This window comes from Molothrus aeneus, chromosome Z, assembly GCF_037042795.1.
Source record: "Molothrus aeneus isolate 106 chromosome Z, BPBGC_Maene_1.0, whole genome shotgun sequence".
In the NCBI taxonomy this organism is placed as follows: domain Eukaryota; kingdom Metazoa; phylum Chordata; class Aves; order Passeriformes; family Icteridae; genus Molothrus; species Molothrus aeneus.
In genome coordinates this window covers 12,937,194-12,956,044 of record NC_089680.1, presented here as the reverse complement: position 1 = coordinate 12,956,044, position 18,851 = coordinate 12,937,194, and the positions used below count along the sequence as shown (strand labels likewise).

Sequence of the window (18,851 nt, the reverse complement as noted above, 5' to 3'; positions counted from 1 at the left end):
GTCTTTATGTACAGGTTTTTAAAATGATGCTTTAAGAGTGTTTCTTTGTGAAAGCCTTTGCAAACTGACTCAGAAAAGGGTATGATATTTCTCCTATCACAAGGTATAATATTTTGCAGCTTTTCTCCCTAAGCATCAGGTGAGCTGCTCAGATTTGCCTCAGTTTTTCAAACTCAGTGACTGAGAAAAAGCAAAGAAAGCTAGCCTGGATTTCTTGTGTGGTAAAAGAAAACTTTATCCCTATTGTTTTTAGGCTGTCCCATTCTAGAGTTCTGGTAAACTGATTGCCAGTGCACTCATTACAGTGCAGGAAGAATCCTTTTTCTCTGCATTGCAGAGGTTCTTGCAGCACAGTTTGATATTTGTAAAGTTGAAAAATCTTACCTTTTAAATTTCTTGTGGTGATCCATCTCAGATCAGAGTGCTTGTCTTGTAGGGATCTTAAAATAAACAGGCAACCTGATTGAAGTGATCATTCTTTCCACTGGCTTTGCAATGTGGTTTCATTTTGTCCAGACAGAGCTCTTGTCCTTTTCTTGGCTTAAAATTATGGGTAAAGATATGCAGAAACCATATATGCTGTGCAAGTAGTTTCTGTCACCTACAAGATCACTAGAACTGTTTAGAAGGGATGCTTAGATTGAGTAGAAAATGCTGCACCTTTTTCATTTTGTTGGGTTTTTTAAATGACTGTTACTGATTTTTAAATAGAAAGAAGAGATTAATGAAATAAGAACTATACTGAGGCTAGTAGATATGTCACTGCAGTTGTGAGTTTGGAAAAGGCTGCACTGTGTATTTCAGAGACAAAAAAAATCAAAGAAGAGGGCATATGCAAGAGGTGAGGGAAAGGCAAAATCAAGTATCCAAAACCTTCTGTGTTGCCAAAAAGATACAATAGGTGGCAAGAGATATATCAGTGTAATCAGAGGCAATTATTTTAAGGGAAATTTCTCATGTTTCAAAGTACTAAAGAATGTTTTTCATGAAAGTAAATCAAATAAAAGCTCAAGAAGCTGAAGTTGTCTGATTTGATGCTATTTTAGAGTGTGAACATTGAATTACCTGTGCTCTTTGTGTGCATGGAGAGGAAGAAATATGAGCACTCTCTCTTTTAGGAGCTTTCTCAGGTGCATGCTGTCCTTCAAGCCTTTTCTGTCAATGCATTTGGATCATGAACCAGAATTATGGTCAGAAGGTGCTCACTGTTGGCAGATGCCATTTTGCAGGCTCAGCGAAGCTGCCTGGGATCATCACAGTCTCTCACTAGTCCCAAAGCTATTGGCTCACAATTCTAGTGCTTCTGATGGCCCCAGGAGGTATGACTAGGATGCTGATGACATACTCAGACAGACTGAGCTGGTGCTGGAACAAAATACGCCCCAAACTATTCCTGGCACATTAATTTTATGCTTAGAATCAGATATACCTCTTGCTATTTTTTCCTTCCTTTTTCTTTCCTTCCTTCACATTCTTGTCTGCTGGTCCCTAAATTAAGATGAAAAATAGCTATAATGGTACTTCTGAGACTAGTCTTTAACTAAAATGTGAGATCTGATAGAGATCTCTGATGCATCTGAACACGCAGCAGTGAGCTTGCAGAGTGAAAAGGTGTAATACTAGATTTGTTTGTACAGTTCACAGAAAAGCAAAGACTTAAAAGAATTTTCATTTGTGGAGTTTGGGTAATAGATAGTAGCTACAGCTCTGCCCCGATGAATTTTATTTCCCAGTGATTTAGTAGTTAATTTGTCTTCAAATTATAGTTGGGCATAAAATACAAGGTTATATGTGATGCTAATTTATGTGATCTAGAATATTCTATACAATCTTCATGTATGCAAACACATAAACAAGAAGACCACGCCACTCTGCATACTACAGCACTTGACCTGCCCCATGCAAGCTGTGGTGATGTGTCTAGTCTGCTGCTGAAGTTATAAATTCTGATGATCTTAAACCATATGTTTTAGGTGCTTGGTCAATTCTAATGTAAAGATTATTTTAAAAAACTGTTATATTTTTGCCCCACTCCTGTCCTGCTGCCCCACTCCTGCTCTGCTGCTCCTGCAGCCCTGGGCAAGGGCTCTGCTGCGCTGGGCAAACAGGAGAAGGAGCCTTCTCCACCCTGTGCTGTGTCCTGGCCTCACTGCCCTTTTTCTGGTTCTCAGCTGTGTTAATCTTACATTTGCCTGTGTAATATCTGCCTTGTTTAGATCTGCATTTGATTAACTAGTTATTCAATTAAAGGTGAGCTTTTAGAATACATAATCTGGGACTCTTAGAAAGTCCCTGCTGTCCATGTGCTGCTACACCATGCTGCCTTCTGAGTGCTGGCTGCATGAAGCCTCCAAGGAAATCTGTCAGGAGGTAGTTTGCCTAGGAAGAAGTGGGAGGCTATCTGCTCTTGGCAGTGTCTCAGAAAAAGTTACTTCATCTCATCCTACACAAACAATTACAGGACAGTAAAGAAGTTAGTAAGTAAGAGGGAAAACTCTCAGGAAGGCAGCATACGCTAAACTTCTGTTAAAGAACAGTTTCTTTAGCAAAACTAAGCTTGTGGTGGCTGTGATTGTGAATGTGCTCACATAGTTTGGAGAGCTAGAAATATAATTACAGCTTGGGTTTTTTTTGTTTCTCTACTTTTCAACACAGTATTGAGAATTTGAAAAGTGGAATTGACTATCTGATACAATTTCTAAAAGGAATGGGAGCTGGTCTTTGTGTTGGCAGGAGGGAAGTTTGAGAAATTGCATGTGGGTACTTTTCTATACACCAAACATATTAGTATGAATTGAATAATGAGTAATCTAATCAGATTTGTAGCCAAGCTTGTCTGTCGTACTGTGATAATTACTAGCTACCCAGGGCCTTAATACCAAGCAGATCCCTCCCCACCTCCCAACCTGTTTTATTTTTTAGAAGTGAGTTCTTTATAGGAAAGAAGCAGGGCTTAGGCAAGGCACTGATCTTGGCTCAGTCCAGTGACCAGAAACACTTCCCAGTGCAGGCACTGCCATATTTCATAAGCTGTTTCTTAACAACTTCAAATGGTAACAACCTTGGCCTGAGTGAGGATTAGTTCATCATGGTTAGTTCATCATGGTCATGGAGTACTGGCAGTATCAACAGTAGTAGTCTCCCCATGGAAGCAATTATAGCCAAAATTTGGTTTGTACTTTTGAACAAGAGTATTTCACAGGTGATAGGACATGTAAGAGGAACAAGAGCAAGTAATTGTTTAAAATCCTCTCTTGTTGCATGAAAATTTTCTTTTTTTTATAAGGAGGACAAAAAGTAATTCCAGGTCTGAAAGTTGGTCATTAGATGTGGAATGACATTTCTGGAGTGATGGCCTACAAGTTCTGCTTTCTTCCTGGCTAAGGAGCTGCTTCGGCAAGGTGTTTTGGAGAAGTCGTCAATGATCTGTTGTCAAGTCTGCATATTTTTCTTTATTTCACTCAGGAGAAGGGAGGATTGGACCAGATGACCTCCAGAGTTATCTTCCAAACTGAGCTGTTCTGTGAATCCCTGAAAATAAATTCTCTGTTCTGTATTACACTGAACAAGAAGCAGATGCTTTGTTCTGGGTTTTGAATGTTTTGTACATGCAGTTCTAGGCTGTGTCTTTGATCGGTCAAGTAGCTGATGAGTCTGTTAAAGTTGTGCTTCGACATTTGATATGGACTGAGGGGCTCCAGCTGAGGTGCTTTAGCTGGGTAATGCTGAGTTCCACGCATGGCAGAAGTAGCATTAGAAAACCAGACAGAGGTTGCAAATACAATACAAAGTAGTTCAGCTCAGCCTTGCAAGCAGACCACGTTAAAATTTGCATGGTGGTGCCTGTGCTCCTGCCTGGTTTCTCTGATTGTCCCTATTGTCTGCAGGACAGTCTCAATGAAGCAGCACAGTCCAGACTCCCAGGGATGTATTCCCATGCATAGGACTAGGGTCAAAGTTACCTTTATATGCAATTCCAGTGGCTGGTCCAGAACTCACCTGGTGGTGGAGAGAATATGTGGGGGGAGGCAGGGGCAGCTGTCATTTCTGGGAAGTTATGGAGCAAGAAGGAAGCAAACATTTCCTTTTCTCACTGTTTCACACATTGTAACCAATGTTTTCAAGGCAGAATGAGATACAAGTACAAGAAGAGTGCAATTTCTTGGAGGATGAGTATATGTATTTATATATGCTGTATACATATACATGTATGCCAGTTTTTAATGTCATGCAAGTATTCCTGTTCTCGGGACTCGTTCAGTATCTGGATTTTTGCTTTATCAGAGGTAATGTGTACCTTTCTTCCCATGCCTTTAGATTGTGGACTCCTGAGTGTGAATGTGTGACTGAGCCTGTGACCTTCAATTGGGGTCAGGGACACAGCTGGTGATGAACACTGGAAGAACAACTGGAAAGTGAGGCAGTTACCTATGTGGACACTTGGACACTGGGCAATCTATAATGTCTCTGTTTCTCCCAGTTTTGGTTTTGTTTGCCTGTTTAGTGTTTTTATCAAACAAAGCTGATATTATCATCCAAGCAGTTTGCATGCTAAAGGGAGCTGGACTGCTCTTGGCAGCACCTTTTGACTTCCTGAGATGTGCTGTGGCTTTGATGAAGAGAACAGCACTCAGCCATCTCAAAAATAAGGCAGAACAGTATTGAGGTGCATTAACTCTAGGGTTCATGACTAGGTTTTGCTGTTCCTTGAAGTGGCAGTGCAACTAGCTGACAATTCATAGGGCTTCTCCCTTGGCTGATTGATTTTTAAGGTCAAAAAAGACAGGGAGAACAGACCAAATGAGATTGCAAGAACATTTGGAACTCCCGTGTACCAGAGGTCATGGGCTTTGTCCTAGCTATTCTCTACACCATCCAAGAAACATGTTACCTGCTGTCAATCACTATAGAGCTTTCTTTGATAAGGATGTCTTTGAAGGAATTATGTGGCACTGCATGTGACATTTCAGCAGTAGTCACAAAGGGATGACGTCTCTTAAATACAGAAAGGTACAGCTTTTAATGACAGGTAAAGCTTTTAATGACACTCAAAGCACTAGTAAAAATTCCACTTCCAAAAGCTGTTGGATAACTCCTAGCATAGAGACTAGAGATCCATGGAAAAAGAGGAAGAGCAAAACATGCTAAAACCTGTGAACTGTTGCTTCTATTTGTTTGTGGTTTTTTTTTCTGGTACTTGTGGATCATCAGGGTGTGATAGCTGCTGTTGGAAGCATATTGGTCACTGCTGTTCAATTCTAGGTGCTGTTTACAAGGCTGTATTTGCCAAGGGATGGCCAGAGATGACAGGGAAGCAAGGGAAGGCATGGCAAAGTTCACATACCCTTGTTGGCTTTGTGAATGATATATTTAAGCTTAGCCAGCAAAACCAGTGATTGTCCCTTTTGTCTGCAGGACATTTGCCATGCCTCTGTGTAAATCTCCAAGAGACTGAAGAAACAATTCTGAACTAAAATGTACTCTCCCTTAGGGACTTCTTTCAACACGAAGCCCAATTACGTTTTTTAAATGAGGGGGTTAGCCCTCCAGGGAAACCATAAATATGTCCATAGTGAGTGGTGGTGGGTTAAATATTCCCAATTGCCCTATTACAGGAATCCAGGAAAGAAAACAGTAGACAGTTCTCCCTAGTAAAAATACTAGCAGGGAATTTCTAGCAATCTAAATGATACTGCACAATTTATTCTTTAATATCCAGTTTATGAAAATTTAGTGTCTCAGTGGTTGAAACAGACCACTTCTGTTCTTTGAGTCATGGCTGGCATAGACACTTTAAGTGTCTCTTGATAATTTCTTATGGAATAATGGAATGGTTTGAGTTGGAAAGAATCTTAAAGATCATTTGTTCCAACCTCTTTGCTGAGGTCAGGTACATGTTTCACTGGACCAGATTACAAATGCTATCCAGCACTCGGCCTTGAACACTTCCAGGGATGGGGTATCCACAACTTCCTTGGGCAACCTGATGCAGTGCCCCACTGCCCTCTGAGTAACACTGCTCTCTTCTTGACATCTAATCTAAATTTCTCCTCTTTAATTTAAAACTGTTCTTCCTAGTCCTATGGCTGTCCATTTGAAAACTTTCTCTCTTCTAAATAAGACCCCTTTAGGTACTGGAAAGCTGCTATTCAGCAGCTTCCTGTTTTCCAAGCTTAACAACCCCAGCTTTCTCAACCTGTCCTCAGAGGAGAAGCCCTTTCATCATCTTTATGATCAAAGGTGCTGCTCTGGACTCACTCCAGCAGGTCCCTGTCCCTCCTGTGCTGGGAGCCCAGCTCTGGATGCAGTGCTCCAGGTGGGTCTCAGCAGAGCAGAGCAGAGCAGAGGGGCAGAATCCCCTCCCTGCCCTGCTGCCCACGGGGCTCTGGGTGCAGCCCAGGACACGTTTGGCTCTCTGGGCTGTGAGTGCCATGGCTGGGCCATGTGCAGCCTCTCACCCACAGCACCCCCAAGCCCTTCTGGGCAGGGCTGCTCTGGGCTGTTCATGCCCAGCCTGTGCTGGTACCAGGGTTGTCCCAGCCCAGGTGCAGCACCAGCACTTGGCCTTGTTAAACCTCATTATATTCTCATGGGTTACTTCTCAAACTTGTCCAGGTCCCTCTGGATGGCATCCCATCCTTCAGGTCTCCTGCCCTGTTCTGTAGTGGACCAGTTTTCTCTGTGCGTTTTTTTGTTGATATATCAGCAGAAGCTGTCTGTTGCCTTTCCCATCCCTTGCAGGTTTCCCTTCCCAGCTGTGCCCTTCCTAACTCCCTCTGTGCCTTTGTCCTCTGTTCCTCCCTGGCAATCTGTCCTTGCTAAAACCTTCTGTAGTGGCTTCTTAAGTTTGATGCCACTCAGAAGTTACTCCTTCAGACAAACTTGCCTCCTGCCTTACCTCCTTGTTTCTTCATACTCTATTCATATGCTTTAGAGAAGTTGCTTTTCAAGTTCAGCCCTTTCTGCTGAGTCTCTTGGCATTTAAGGTAATTGAGTTCTTCCAGGCTACCACTTACCAATTTCCTGAACAAGCCAAGACAGTTGCTCTGAAATCCAGGATCTTTACTCTGCTTTTTGCCTTCATTGCTTTCCTGAGTATTTCAAATTCTTATTTCTCCTTGTAGTCACTCAGTCTAAGGTTGTCATCAGCCTTTATGTCCCTATCAATTTCTTCCTTAATTCATACAACATCCAGCAGTGCAACTTCACTACTAAAAGGAGTATCTGCAGAAAAAATAAGTCTCTGATGCTCTCCGAATTTCCTTCACTCTGCTGTTCTGCTCTGCCAGCAAATGTCTCAAAATTCCTCCATGAAAACATGTAATTATGAAGTTTCTTCCAGTTGTTTAAAGGCTTCATCCACTTTCTTTTCTTGACTGGCCAGTCTATAGTGTGTGCACACCACGTTAACCCCTCGTTTGCTGTCCCCATCATGCTGATCCATGAGCCTTCATCCTTGACTTCTTGGATATGTTGGGTTGTTGAAATAGTGGGAAAACAGTGTGCAATATTTTAAGAAAATTTTAGACACTAAGTAAACTGGTGAGAAAATATGTTTGCACACAAGAGGAAAATCATCTTTTGCTCCCCGCATGACTTGGGATGAGTAATTTGCCCTCTTTGCTTCTCCAGGTCTCAGACTGTGAAGTCTCTGTGGTACAGACCTGCCATAACAGAGATAGATGATGTGCAAGGTCTGCCACCTTCCAAAGATTGCAGGCATCATTGCATTTGTGTTCCTAAATGTAACTTGTGTCCTCTCTTCATGGAGGGTGAAGTTTGGTGATAGAGAGAACCTGCAAAAACACTTTCCAGTGAAAATGTAGGAGGGGAATGTCCCTGTGCACAAAAGAAAGAGTTGGAAGGAAACATGGTTGCCAAAAGCATGTTTTTACAGGATTCCCTCATTACCAGGAATATAGTGATTTTGGGCATGACAGTGGAAAAGATCATACCCTAATTTGCTCTGCTAAGTGTAAGGATTTTGAATTTCTGTGAGTTTCACAAGTAAGCTATCTGAGACAACAAGGCATGATTAAGGCAAAAGGAAATGTAGATGAGTGCATGATGAAAATTAATATTTAATTGACCTGTTCCAAGTAGTTATACATATGGAAAGACAAAATATTTGTATTTTTTGTTCAGGAGGAATGTTTACATACTTTTGAACAGCTGACCTCTGCTTCATTTTGTGTCAACCAAGTTAAGCCTTATTTCCTTTTTGTATTATGCTGTAGGGCTTCCTTGTTTGGGTTACAAAACGTGAAAATTCACCTAGCACTGTGCGGTTTTCTCATTACCATCCACATAGAAATACCTATTTTAGGCTCAAATATGTGCACAAAGACTTTAGCGAGGAAAAAATATTTTTCTGACTTGTCCTACTTGCAGTGTTCAGGTATTTCTAACTGATGTTCACACACACGCACACACACACACACACTTCTCTGTGTTTTTCATCACCAGTAGCTAAAAGGTACCTGTAGACAGGTTGTTCACTTTAGTTTTCTGCTGTGAAAATTGTGCTGCCTTTCTTGACTAAAGTAGTTCTAAGAAGCATTTTAAACCAATATGTGCCTACTGGCAGTGCCGGGGTCAACTTTAGCTACTGTGTTTTCTGCAACTTCAGGTTGCCCATGTCTGCAGATCAGAAGATAAAAGACAAATGGTTTAATTAGTCTTAATACCATTTTGAGCCTACTGCTCTAAGCAGTTGATCAGGTTTACACAGGTACTTAATCTGGCATAAAACTCTACAAAAATAAAATGGGCTTCAATGGACAAAGGGGGGTTTGCAAAATCCATCCCTTCCTAATATCAGTAGCTGTGCCTTGTTTTAAACAAGACTGGATTTACTTTGATTTCTAGATTATCGCAGGTTACACTGAGCAGAACATTTAATGCATCTCATTGATTTTCCCTGTAATACTGTTGGTACACAGGTCATTGCTCTAATAATTTGTTTTACCATTAGAATTCTGTATGCAGATCTAGTCCCCAAGGATATCAATGTGTAACCAGATACTGCGTGATCTAATCAGGTACTGCAAGAAATACATTATCACTTCAACACCTAGCAGTAGAAAGCTTCATCAAAATGGAAAAGTTATTTAATATTTAAAGCAAAATGCAGTTCAAAGAGACAACCAGGAGAAGTAGGTGTGTACAAAATTTAAAGACATTTGTCAGATTAAACAAAGCCAAATCCAAGCCAGAGTCTAGGATGATTCGTCATGACTCCATTTGTTGTTAAAGAAGATAATGTTATAGCTGCTGTTTTGGTTTATAGGGTTTATTCCAGTTCAGGTAAAGTAGCATCACTCTCAGAAATGACTGACTGGCAGAATTTCATTAATGTGATATTTACTTGCTACAGCATGTGTTCTTTGGAAAGCAATTTTGAAAAGCACTTGCAAAAGCATTGGTGACAGACAAGACCAGTGCTATGAACTCATTTTGATGTAGGATTTGGATCTCTGAGCACCTAGTACCACAGTCCATTTCCAGAATACAAGTCCTGCTGACTTTGAAGGAGTTTTGCAAGCAGTGTGTCTCAGGCTGAGCAGCAGACCTGCTTGCTACTATGAGTCTGACCAGAATCTATGGCTGGAATACCAGGAGTGTGGCTCTGCTCGCAGCTGGACAGTGTTTCTGTGTAAACTGCCCGGTGCAAACACCAGGTGTTCAGCAGGGTAATGGTTGACAAAGATGATAAGCATCTCCTAGGGTCAGCTTATAACTCCATATAACTGCTTTCATGTCGATGTCTGAATGCTGAGCATTGTTCATTTGGCTTTTGTCTGAGTTTCTGAATTTTATTAGTGGAATGCAATGCTATTCTTGGCTCTACGTCTTGTACTTATTTAGCAAAAGAAAGTAATGAATTTTAGAAGTAAATTTAAGAAGGAAAACCATTTAGTAACTTTGTGTATGACCAGATGAGACTTGATTTAAGATAGAACATAAAATATTTATGTTCCTTGACATTTTTCCCACTCCTATTTTATCTGGCTATAAAGGTATGTGTGGAAGGATATTGGTTTGTTTTGGTTTTTCCCTTTGATTCTACAGACTAAACAGTGCACAATTCAGTGTGCAGGGCCAAACTCTCCTCCTTAGCTCAAGGGATTTGTTTTGCTTTGCTACCAGAATTGCTTAGAGATCTTCAGAGACCACTGGGTTCATTGAGCCTAAAGGCATGAGTAAGAGCTGGAAGAGAGTGACTGAGCATCCAGACAAGCAGTGAAACAGACTTTCTTTCAAGCTCCTACAAAGTGTTGTTGGGGCAAATGCTGCCAGACAAATGTACTGATGTTGAGGGAAAGGGTGTTGGGGTTGGTTGGTGGGTGTTGGTACAGGTCAGAAAATTATTTTCATTGAGAAAAACCCACTAAAGGCTTTTAATATATTTTTTATAATTTTTCTCTCTTGTATTTTAGGGTCTCATGACTCTTTTAGCTTCTACATTGATGAAGCCTCTCCAGTTGGGCCTGAACAGCCGGAGACGGTCCAGAATTTTGTGTCAGTTTTTGGGACTGTGGCTAAAAAGCTGATGAGGAAGTGGCTGGCTACACAGACCATGAACTTCACCAGCCAGCTAGGGGCAGGTATACGGTATTTTGATCTCAGAATTTCCACCAAGCCCAGAGACCCAGACAATGAACTCTACTTTGCCCATGGTTTATTCAGTGCCAAAGTCAAGGAAGGTCTGGAGGAGATCAACGCATTTCTCACTGAGCACCCAAAAGAAGTGGTCTTCTTGGACTTCAATCATTTCTACGGGATGCAGAAATGCCATCACGAAAAGCTTGTCCAGATGCTCAAGGACACATACGGAAACAAAATGTGTCCTGCTATATTTGCCCATGAAGTCAGCCTCCAGTACCTGTGGGAAAAGGAGCACCAAGTGCTAGTGTTCTACCACAGTCCAGTGGCTGTCGAAGTGGCCTTTCTGTGGCCAGGCCAGATGATGCCAGCTCCCTGGGCAAACACAACAGATACGGAAAAGTTGATTCAGTTCCTGCAGGCATCAATCACTGAAAGAAGAAAGAAAGGCTCCTTTTTCGTATCTCAAGTAGTGCTGACACCAAAGGCTAGTACGGTGGTGAAAGGGGTTGCAAGTGGTCTCAGAGAAACGATCACAGAAAGGTGAGTTTGTGGCTGGTAAGGTGTGCTGACTGTGCTGAATGTGTGTTGGTAGTGCTCTTCTTCCAATTCCTTTTAAAGGCACTCTAGCAGATGCATTTCTTCCATGCTACTGTGGGCTAGTCAGAACTTGGCATAATGCTAAAATATTTAAAGAGAAACACATTGAAGGACAAGCTTTTGCATCTTGAAAGAAAATCTGCCACTGAAGCATAATGAGATATTGGAGGATTGGCTTAACCTTCTCTTTTTTCTGAATGCAGGTTTTGCTTATTTGCTTTGTTTTCCAAATGTGGTTTCTTACCATAAGCACTGAATATCATGTCTACTGGAAAATCTTATCTATATGATCTAGACAAATCTATCTGTATGATCTAGATAATTTTTTGTTTGTGCATCAGGCTTCAGATATTGGATTAGAAAAAAATTTGTCCTGGCTCATCAGTAAAGCCTGATGCTGCAGGATTTGCCATTACACAAAGATGCACGGTTTCTCTGTCTCTGTACCATCACACATTGTATCAAAGACAGCAGGACACCATTAGAGAGAATTTGACTCCTTAAAGTCTTTCTTCATTTACCACACAGGAAAGAGATGGCAGACCATCATATAGCTTCTGTATATGGAATAGTTTGTTGACAGGCTATTAGTTGTTATATTACAAAAAAAGCCACCTGTACAAGACATGCATTATTTATACCATTCTGACTTTGATAAATCACAGCCAGTTTTGAGCTTAAAGGCATATATATGTGACTATGTTCTTGACAACTTGGTAGGAAAACTGAAATTTAATGCCAAGATGCAAGAGCTATTTTCTTTTTCTCCTTAAAAATAAAGAAGGGTTGCAGAGTGTAAAAAAAATTACAATGAGGGTCAGTGGCCTGCTAATGTTTTGCTCTCTTCAGGGATGTGCCTATGACAGGAAGGTCTCTTGGGAGCTTATCCCCTTGTATGAAAAATGCAGTGTCTGCAAAGAAAACATGCCTCATATTTGGGAAAGGTTGAGCTGTTTTTACCGCAGCTTTCCAAAGCAGTTCTTGACTGGAAAAAAATAGGTAAAAACCTCACCTGATGTGGTAAAACACTGACATGGAAGGTTTTACAGGCAGTGGAATGTGATTTAGAAGCACTTGTGTGACTGCAGTTGCAGCTGTTGGTATATCCTTCATCTGTGCTTTAGGGGCTCCATCAGGCTGGGGAGTCTCCCTCTCTCCTGAGTCTGAAGAGCAGTTCTCTGTACTAAAACACTGCTTTGTTGATGGATTTTACTCATAACACCATGTGTAGGGAGCTTTTTCCTCTGGTAAACATCTTCCTGAGTGTTCTTTAGAACATGAAGTAGGACAATCAGGAAGCTTGTTTATCAATAAAATAGCCATGAAACCTCATTTTCTTCATCTTTGGCTTATAATGTGCTTTTTAGAAGCTGTTTGTAAAGCAAAGACTTGAAATAGATGCTGAAAATGTTTGATGGAGTTTTGAATATCCAGAGCCGTTGAACTCTTTGTGTGCCTTTCCCAACAGCAAATCTTGAAATTGTAACTACCTTCAAAAGCCAGTAAGTAATTGGGCTGAAAAACCTGGAAGTGTTGTTTTGCCAGATTTTAACTGAGATTTTTCACATGATCCCCAAATGTGTAGTCACTTTTCTACATGAAAAGGTGTTTCCTTTTTTTTGTATAATTCTTTTAGTCCTTATGAGAGAAATAGACCTTCAAAATAATCTCCAAAGCCAATATTTAGTCTTCCAAGTATGGCATCTCATTTTTAATGTCATTTTAATAGAAAAATAGACTGTAGGAAGAAACAGGTTTGAAATTTATGATAATGTTGATAGAAACTGAGCCTGTATTTTGAGTTAACTGCTCTAAAAGTAAACATCAAATACATTCAGAACTGCTCCTCATTTTATGAAGATTCTGTTAAAAATAAATAGGCAAGCAATTAAAGGATGAAGTACAATTTCCACAGCAGAATTTGCACAGTTGTCTTCAGTCTACCCTGCCTTAATGTTTCAGTAGCTTAAAAATATGTAATCCACACCAAAGGTAACAAGACATATGTTCCAGCTGTGCTGTGTTTGTCACTGTGAACCATCACTCAGTAAAAATATTATTTTGTTCTTTTCAAAATAAATAGCCAGACCAAATCCCATCTTTGTGTCCAGGTAAATAACATATGTGCTTTTGTTGCCAGTTACTGCATAGGCTTATACATTATACTGTTTTCTCCTTTTTAAGAAATGCTGGTGAAGAGCCTTACATTAAGAATGTAGTTATCTTGCTTTTGGAAGCAGTTTTGTAACCATACTTGGATGGGGTTCTTCCCTCTCATTGAATTTTAAAAGTTCTGAATTCAAATGAATAAGGTTGAATTTTTCAAATAATTCTGGTGTGGGGTTTGTTGTCTGGTTTGGTTTGGGTTTTTTTCCTAAATTAAGTATTACATTTAAGAAATGTTCCTTTTGCATTTTGAATAAAACATATAGTAATTTCTTTTGTTTTGTTTCTCTTACCCGCACAGTGGCCTTTTACATATTGATTTCCTTTTGAAAATAGGTCAAAGTGTAGATCGTCTCAGATGCAATGAAACATGCCAGGTTGTGATCTCTGAAGTTGTTTTTTAATAATGAAATTGTTTATGATTTGAAGAGCAGTGGCTGCCTTAGCGGGAGAGCATGGTTTCCCTCAGTCACAGCATCCATTGGATAGGGAATCTGTGAGCAGACTCCATACAGCAATCCCATCCGGACTCCATTCTGCTGTTTTGCAGCTTTCTTTGGGAAAGAACACAGTGAAATATTCTTCTTAGCCAAGATGGTTGGTTTAATGGCTTTTCATCATGATTGCTGTGGTGGTGGAGGTCCATACTCACCCTGCAATAGAGCAGCCTTCCAAGGCAATATATTTCAGAATGGGTAGAGATGTTATTCCTTAGCCTGTTCCCCAGAGCTCAGGTATGCAATCTATGAGGCCCAAAATAACCTCAATTAAAAAAAAAAAAAAAACCAAAAACCAAAACATTTTCATGCTCCTAAGACTCAATTCAGTGAAGATATATCAGGAGTTTTCTACTGATAATGTTTGCTCGCAGGGTTTGCTGTCATAACAGGTAGTATTCTGTGGTATGGTAATTAGAAAGAAGGCGAAATTAAAAGTTTTGAAGCTTTCTGTCCTGCACAAGTACGTGAGGGCAAAGCTATTTCTTGTAAGATCTTCCTAGGACCACAGTTCAGTGTAACAGCACTTGGTAATACAGATTTCACCTTCGCTACTTGAATGAGGAGAATTGCTTGCATGTGTGCACACTATGTTTCTTGGATTTGATTAAAAACTTTGAGGACTATCAATGTGTTTCCAGGCTTAACATTCTGTCACACATGCAGTTTAGATGCCAAGAAATGCTCTTTGATTAGCAAACAATATATGCCAAATGAATTACATTTGCTCTGCTCATTGAATTAACTTCACAGTGAGGCAGCTGCCTTCAGTATATCTGAAAGGTGGTTGTGAGACACCCTTTTGATTAGTGTAGAGCTGTTCCTAATAATCTAGTTTGCTTTCTGATTTGCAGTGAAATTGCTAATTTTATCTATGACACTTGAGACAAGTGTGATACTCTCTTTGTTGTCTCTGTCGTTTATTAATGTCGCAGAAGAATAGATCTCCTTCAGAGGATGCAGAAATCCTGTGGTTCTTGTAAAGCTTTCAAAAAATAGAAAGTAAACACATACCCTGCCAATTGTCACTTGATTTCCAAATTAATCTCTAAGGATAATGTTCCCTGTGGCTCACATATGACTAAATCCTTGCCTACCCTGCTAAAGCTTCCTCCTTAGCAACCAAACCAAATTAAAAAAAAAAAAATGTCCTGCACATGAGAATAAAGCCTTTTGAAATGGAGGCAAAGCATCCAATTCACACTATTGACAGAAGAGGTGGTAAGTAGGCCACAGTAACTGTCAGGAGAAAATCCATCTCTGGGTACAGTCATGAACTAAGGAGAGTCAGATTTAGCTAGGGTATGGATATTAGATGATTAGGTGGATATTTTGTGGAAAATGATTCCTGAAGTTGCAAGAAGTAGGATTTTTTGAGTCAGTTACTGATGGTGCCACACCTCCGTCAGCTGAATTTTTGAGTTTCTGTGTGACAGGAAGAGTGGGAATTGATCATATTTTAATCTGCATTCCATATTGACTGATGTCATTCTTAAACTATTTTATATGAAAAACAACAGAAATGGCAACTATTTTTTCCTAATTTTCTGCGTCCTTCCTGATTGTAACCTTGATGTCTCTCTCTGTATAGTTTTGCAGGAGAGCAGCAGGCTCCAGTGAGCTGGTTCCAATTATAGGACTTGAAGCTAATGTGTCAGCTCTTTAGCTGCTGAGAGGTGAGGGGAGTCTCAGTCCCTCACTAATGTGTGTGGTACAAGCACGCCTGACCACACATGTTTGCCTTGGGACGCAGCTGTCTTTTCCTTTTTTTCTTTTTTTTTTTTTTTTGTTATTATTTCCTGACCACAGAAGGCACACAATGGCATTCTGGTATATTAGCAAGCTATTCAAAAGAACCAGACAAATCCTTAGTATTCCTGTTCTTCCTCAAACTATGCTTAATTACTCTTCCAGTCTTTCTACACAACAGGCAGTCACTGTGTTTTGCACACAGAACAGCACAGGGAGATTTCTTTGGAAGAATCTATCCACAACATCTACAGGCCTGCACAATGAAACCCCCAATGGGCTGTGTATGTATAGTGGCATTTCATCACGGACCATCTGTCTGCATGAGAATTTCAGTATAGCATTCCCACAGGAAGAGCTGTGTAGTTGTGTCTGATGGCTCTGGTCCTGAACTTGGAACAGTATTAAACTGTCACAAAATACAGGAGCATAGGTTTTTAATGGCTTTGCTAAAGTATTTGTCTACATACCCAGTAGTAGCCTGTGGGATTTGGTGGAGGAAGAAGATTGGCGTGGTGATCACCACAGTGACATCTGCAATCAGTGGCTTGGCTTCTGGGTGTGTGTTTGGGGTAGTTGTTCTGATGTTTTCTTGAGGCAGGTATCGGTGTCTCACAGTTTTTTCCTCTGCTTGGTGTGCTTGTGAATTTTATAATGTTGGGCATCAAAACACCTGCTTACAGTTACTGTGTGTGCTATGTGACTACTTGTAAATATACTTTATGTTTTCCTGTCATTGCACTCTGGGCACAGTGTGGCCCTGCACATACAGACAGCAGCAAGTACTTTTCATCACAAAAAAGGGAATGTTAATTCTCTCAACTCCACTGCTGTAAGCTGTCTCTAACATCTACTTGTCTCAAAGATTTCACACTTCACTCTTTATGGCTGCTGTAGTGAAATTGCAAATGTCTCATTAAATCGCTTGGGTTTTCTTTGATCTTTCTGCATTACTCAGATCACTAAGGAAACTCAAAAGCTAATAGATGCTAACAAGTGCTGACCCCAGGGAAAATGCATTTGCTAATGTTGGGCCTGGGTCTGTGTAGCTGCGTCTTCCTCATTGTGAAGGAAATGGTTCCTTGATGGGTTGATCCTTCTGCTCTTCATTTATAAGGGACAAAATGAGCACAGAGGTTTACACAAACAACCTTTTCCAGATATATTCAGAAGGTGATGTTCAAGTTGGTAATTTGTGTAAAGCAAAGATGTTTCACACAAACACAAGCAAAAACAAACTCAGTAGATATGGCAATGTCCATGTCTCTGTATTGTGTTAGCTCTTGCATGCTGCAAACCACTGCTGCAAATCATGCTAGTCTACTTATAGGGCTTTATAAGTAGATCTATATGCACATCCTTGTCACAGTTTAAGCAGAGAACTGGACAGTTCTGCACGAACTAACATGCTCATTGTATGTTTGGATCAAACTTCCAAAAAAAACCCCTTCCATTTTTAACCTTTTGTTGCTGCTCCACGGTCCTAGAGGGGTCGGATGTGAATAGAAATGTCAAAACAAAATCCTGTCAGCTTGTAAAACCATTTTGAACACACTGTATCATTTTTGATTGGTTTGAGCAATTCTCAACAGCCTCTAAAACCTTAGAGGGCTTTCAAATGCAATCTGGAGAGAATGCATCCACACTGTCCCTGGAGAAGTCACCTGCATATGCCCAGCTTCTGCAGCGGGTATCTCCACTTGGCTGGTAGGAAAGATTTAAGACAGGAAGGGGTGTTAAAGGAGCCTTAGAGACAGAAACCCCCTAAATCCATTTTCAGGAGATACACCAAGCCTGCAATTAATTTAGTTACACGTTTCCCTGTGCTTACAAACAGCCTTTGTGGGCTGAGTGAGCAGTTGGCCATGCAGGCTACAGCCAGAGATGTGTTGGATAAAGCCTGCAGAGGAAGCAGTGGGGATTCTGGCACACTGCTGCCACAATTGTACAAAGAGATCACTGCAACAGGGGGGCTGGAAATAGTGAAAGCAGGCAGGCCAAATGTCTTGTTGATGTACCACCTTCTGTATAATGCAGAATTTGCATAAGCTGTGAAAATGCCCATGCTTTTCTTCTATTAAAGCAGAGATGATACAGTCTTTTCCCTAGGAATTTGGTAATGTCTGTGGATTGCAATGCAATTTTTTCTTAAGGAGCCACTGTCACTGTGAAAGATGCTGGTTTCATGAATACAAATCCTTCAAATATCCAGCCTTCTTTTATTGATCTTTTCTTTACAACTTTACTTTTAGGCAAATTTTTAGTAATAATATTTTTCTCCAGGAATGATTTTTTTTTTTTTGGAGGGGGAGGGGTGAGCTAGGTCTAATACACAAACTTGATGTAGTCAAAGTTTATAAAGTTTATAATAAGAATTTAACTGTAATTGTAATGATATAATTGCATGTATTGTCCTGGGTTGTACAGTTGCCCTAGAGAGCTCAGCCTGTTATATTAAAATGTCTTCCAGTATTTATTTCAGACACTAAGAAAAATAATAAAAGACATATCTATAAGATGCTGAATGATCATACAGTGAGATTTGACCTTTGGCAATATTTTAATACTGTAGCTGTTGATCTGAGGGTTTTTGTAGCTAAGCAACTGTCATCCAGAATGTATTATATCATAAAAGAGTATTAAGATATGAAGGAGACTAAGTAGTTAGAGTGAAATAGGAGCCATGGTGAGATGCAGGCACTTTCCTGTTGAACATGCTTGTTTCCAGAGGTACAGCACAAAGGATGAACCTTACCATGATTTGTTCCATGGTGGGGTATTAAAACCTGTACCCTGCACTCTCAGTTCTGTGAGCAGACACTGACGTGTAGTGAATCAAGTATGAAATGTGATCTTGAATAATGGACACATTAATTTTGCTGCTGAACAGCAAAGAGGGACTGCCATGGATCTTTATTCTCTTCTTACTTGGATTTAGAATCAAAGACTCAAAAAGCTTGGAAGAGATCTCAAACATCGAGTCCAGCCTTTGACCGAATACCATTGTGCCAAGTAAACTGTACCATAAAGTGCCATGTCCAGTAGTTTCCTGGACACTTCCAGGGATGGTGATTCCAGCACCCCTTTGGGCAGCCAGTTCCAATCCCTAAGCACCCTATCAGTGAAGATGTTCTTCCTGAACCTCCTGATGTCCAACCCGAACCGCCTCTGGTGCACGTTGAGGCCATTTCCTCATGTCCTGTCACTGGTTGCCTGGTAGAGCAGGTCAACTCA

At 40.5% G+C, this 18,851-nt stretch overlaps 1 protein-coding gene across 1 annotated transcript in view; it reads left to right on the top strand.

The window, feature by feature from the left end:
• Nucleotides 1-18,851, top strand: part of PLCXD3 (phosphatidylinositol specific phospholipase C X domain containing 3) — a 74,585-nt gene that overhangs the window by 35,653 nt on the left and 20,081 nt on the right. The window contains exon 2 of the mRNA XM_066569661.1: nucleotides 10,440-11,148. Within this exon, the coding sequence (XP_066425758.1) occupies nucleotides 10,440-11,148 (709 nt within the window). The remainder of the gene's footprint in view (nucleotides 1-10,439; nucleotides 11,149-18,851) is intronic.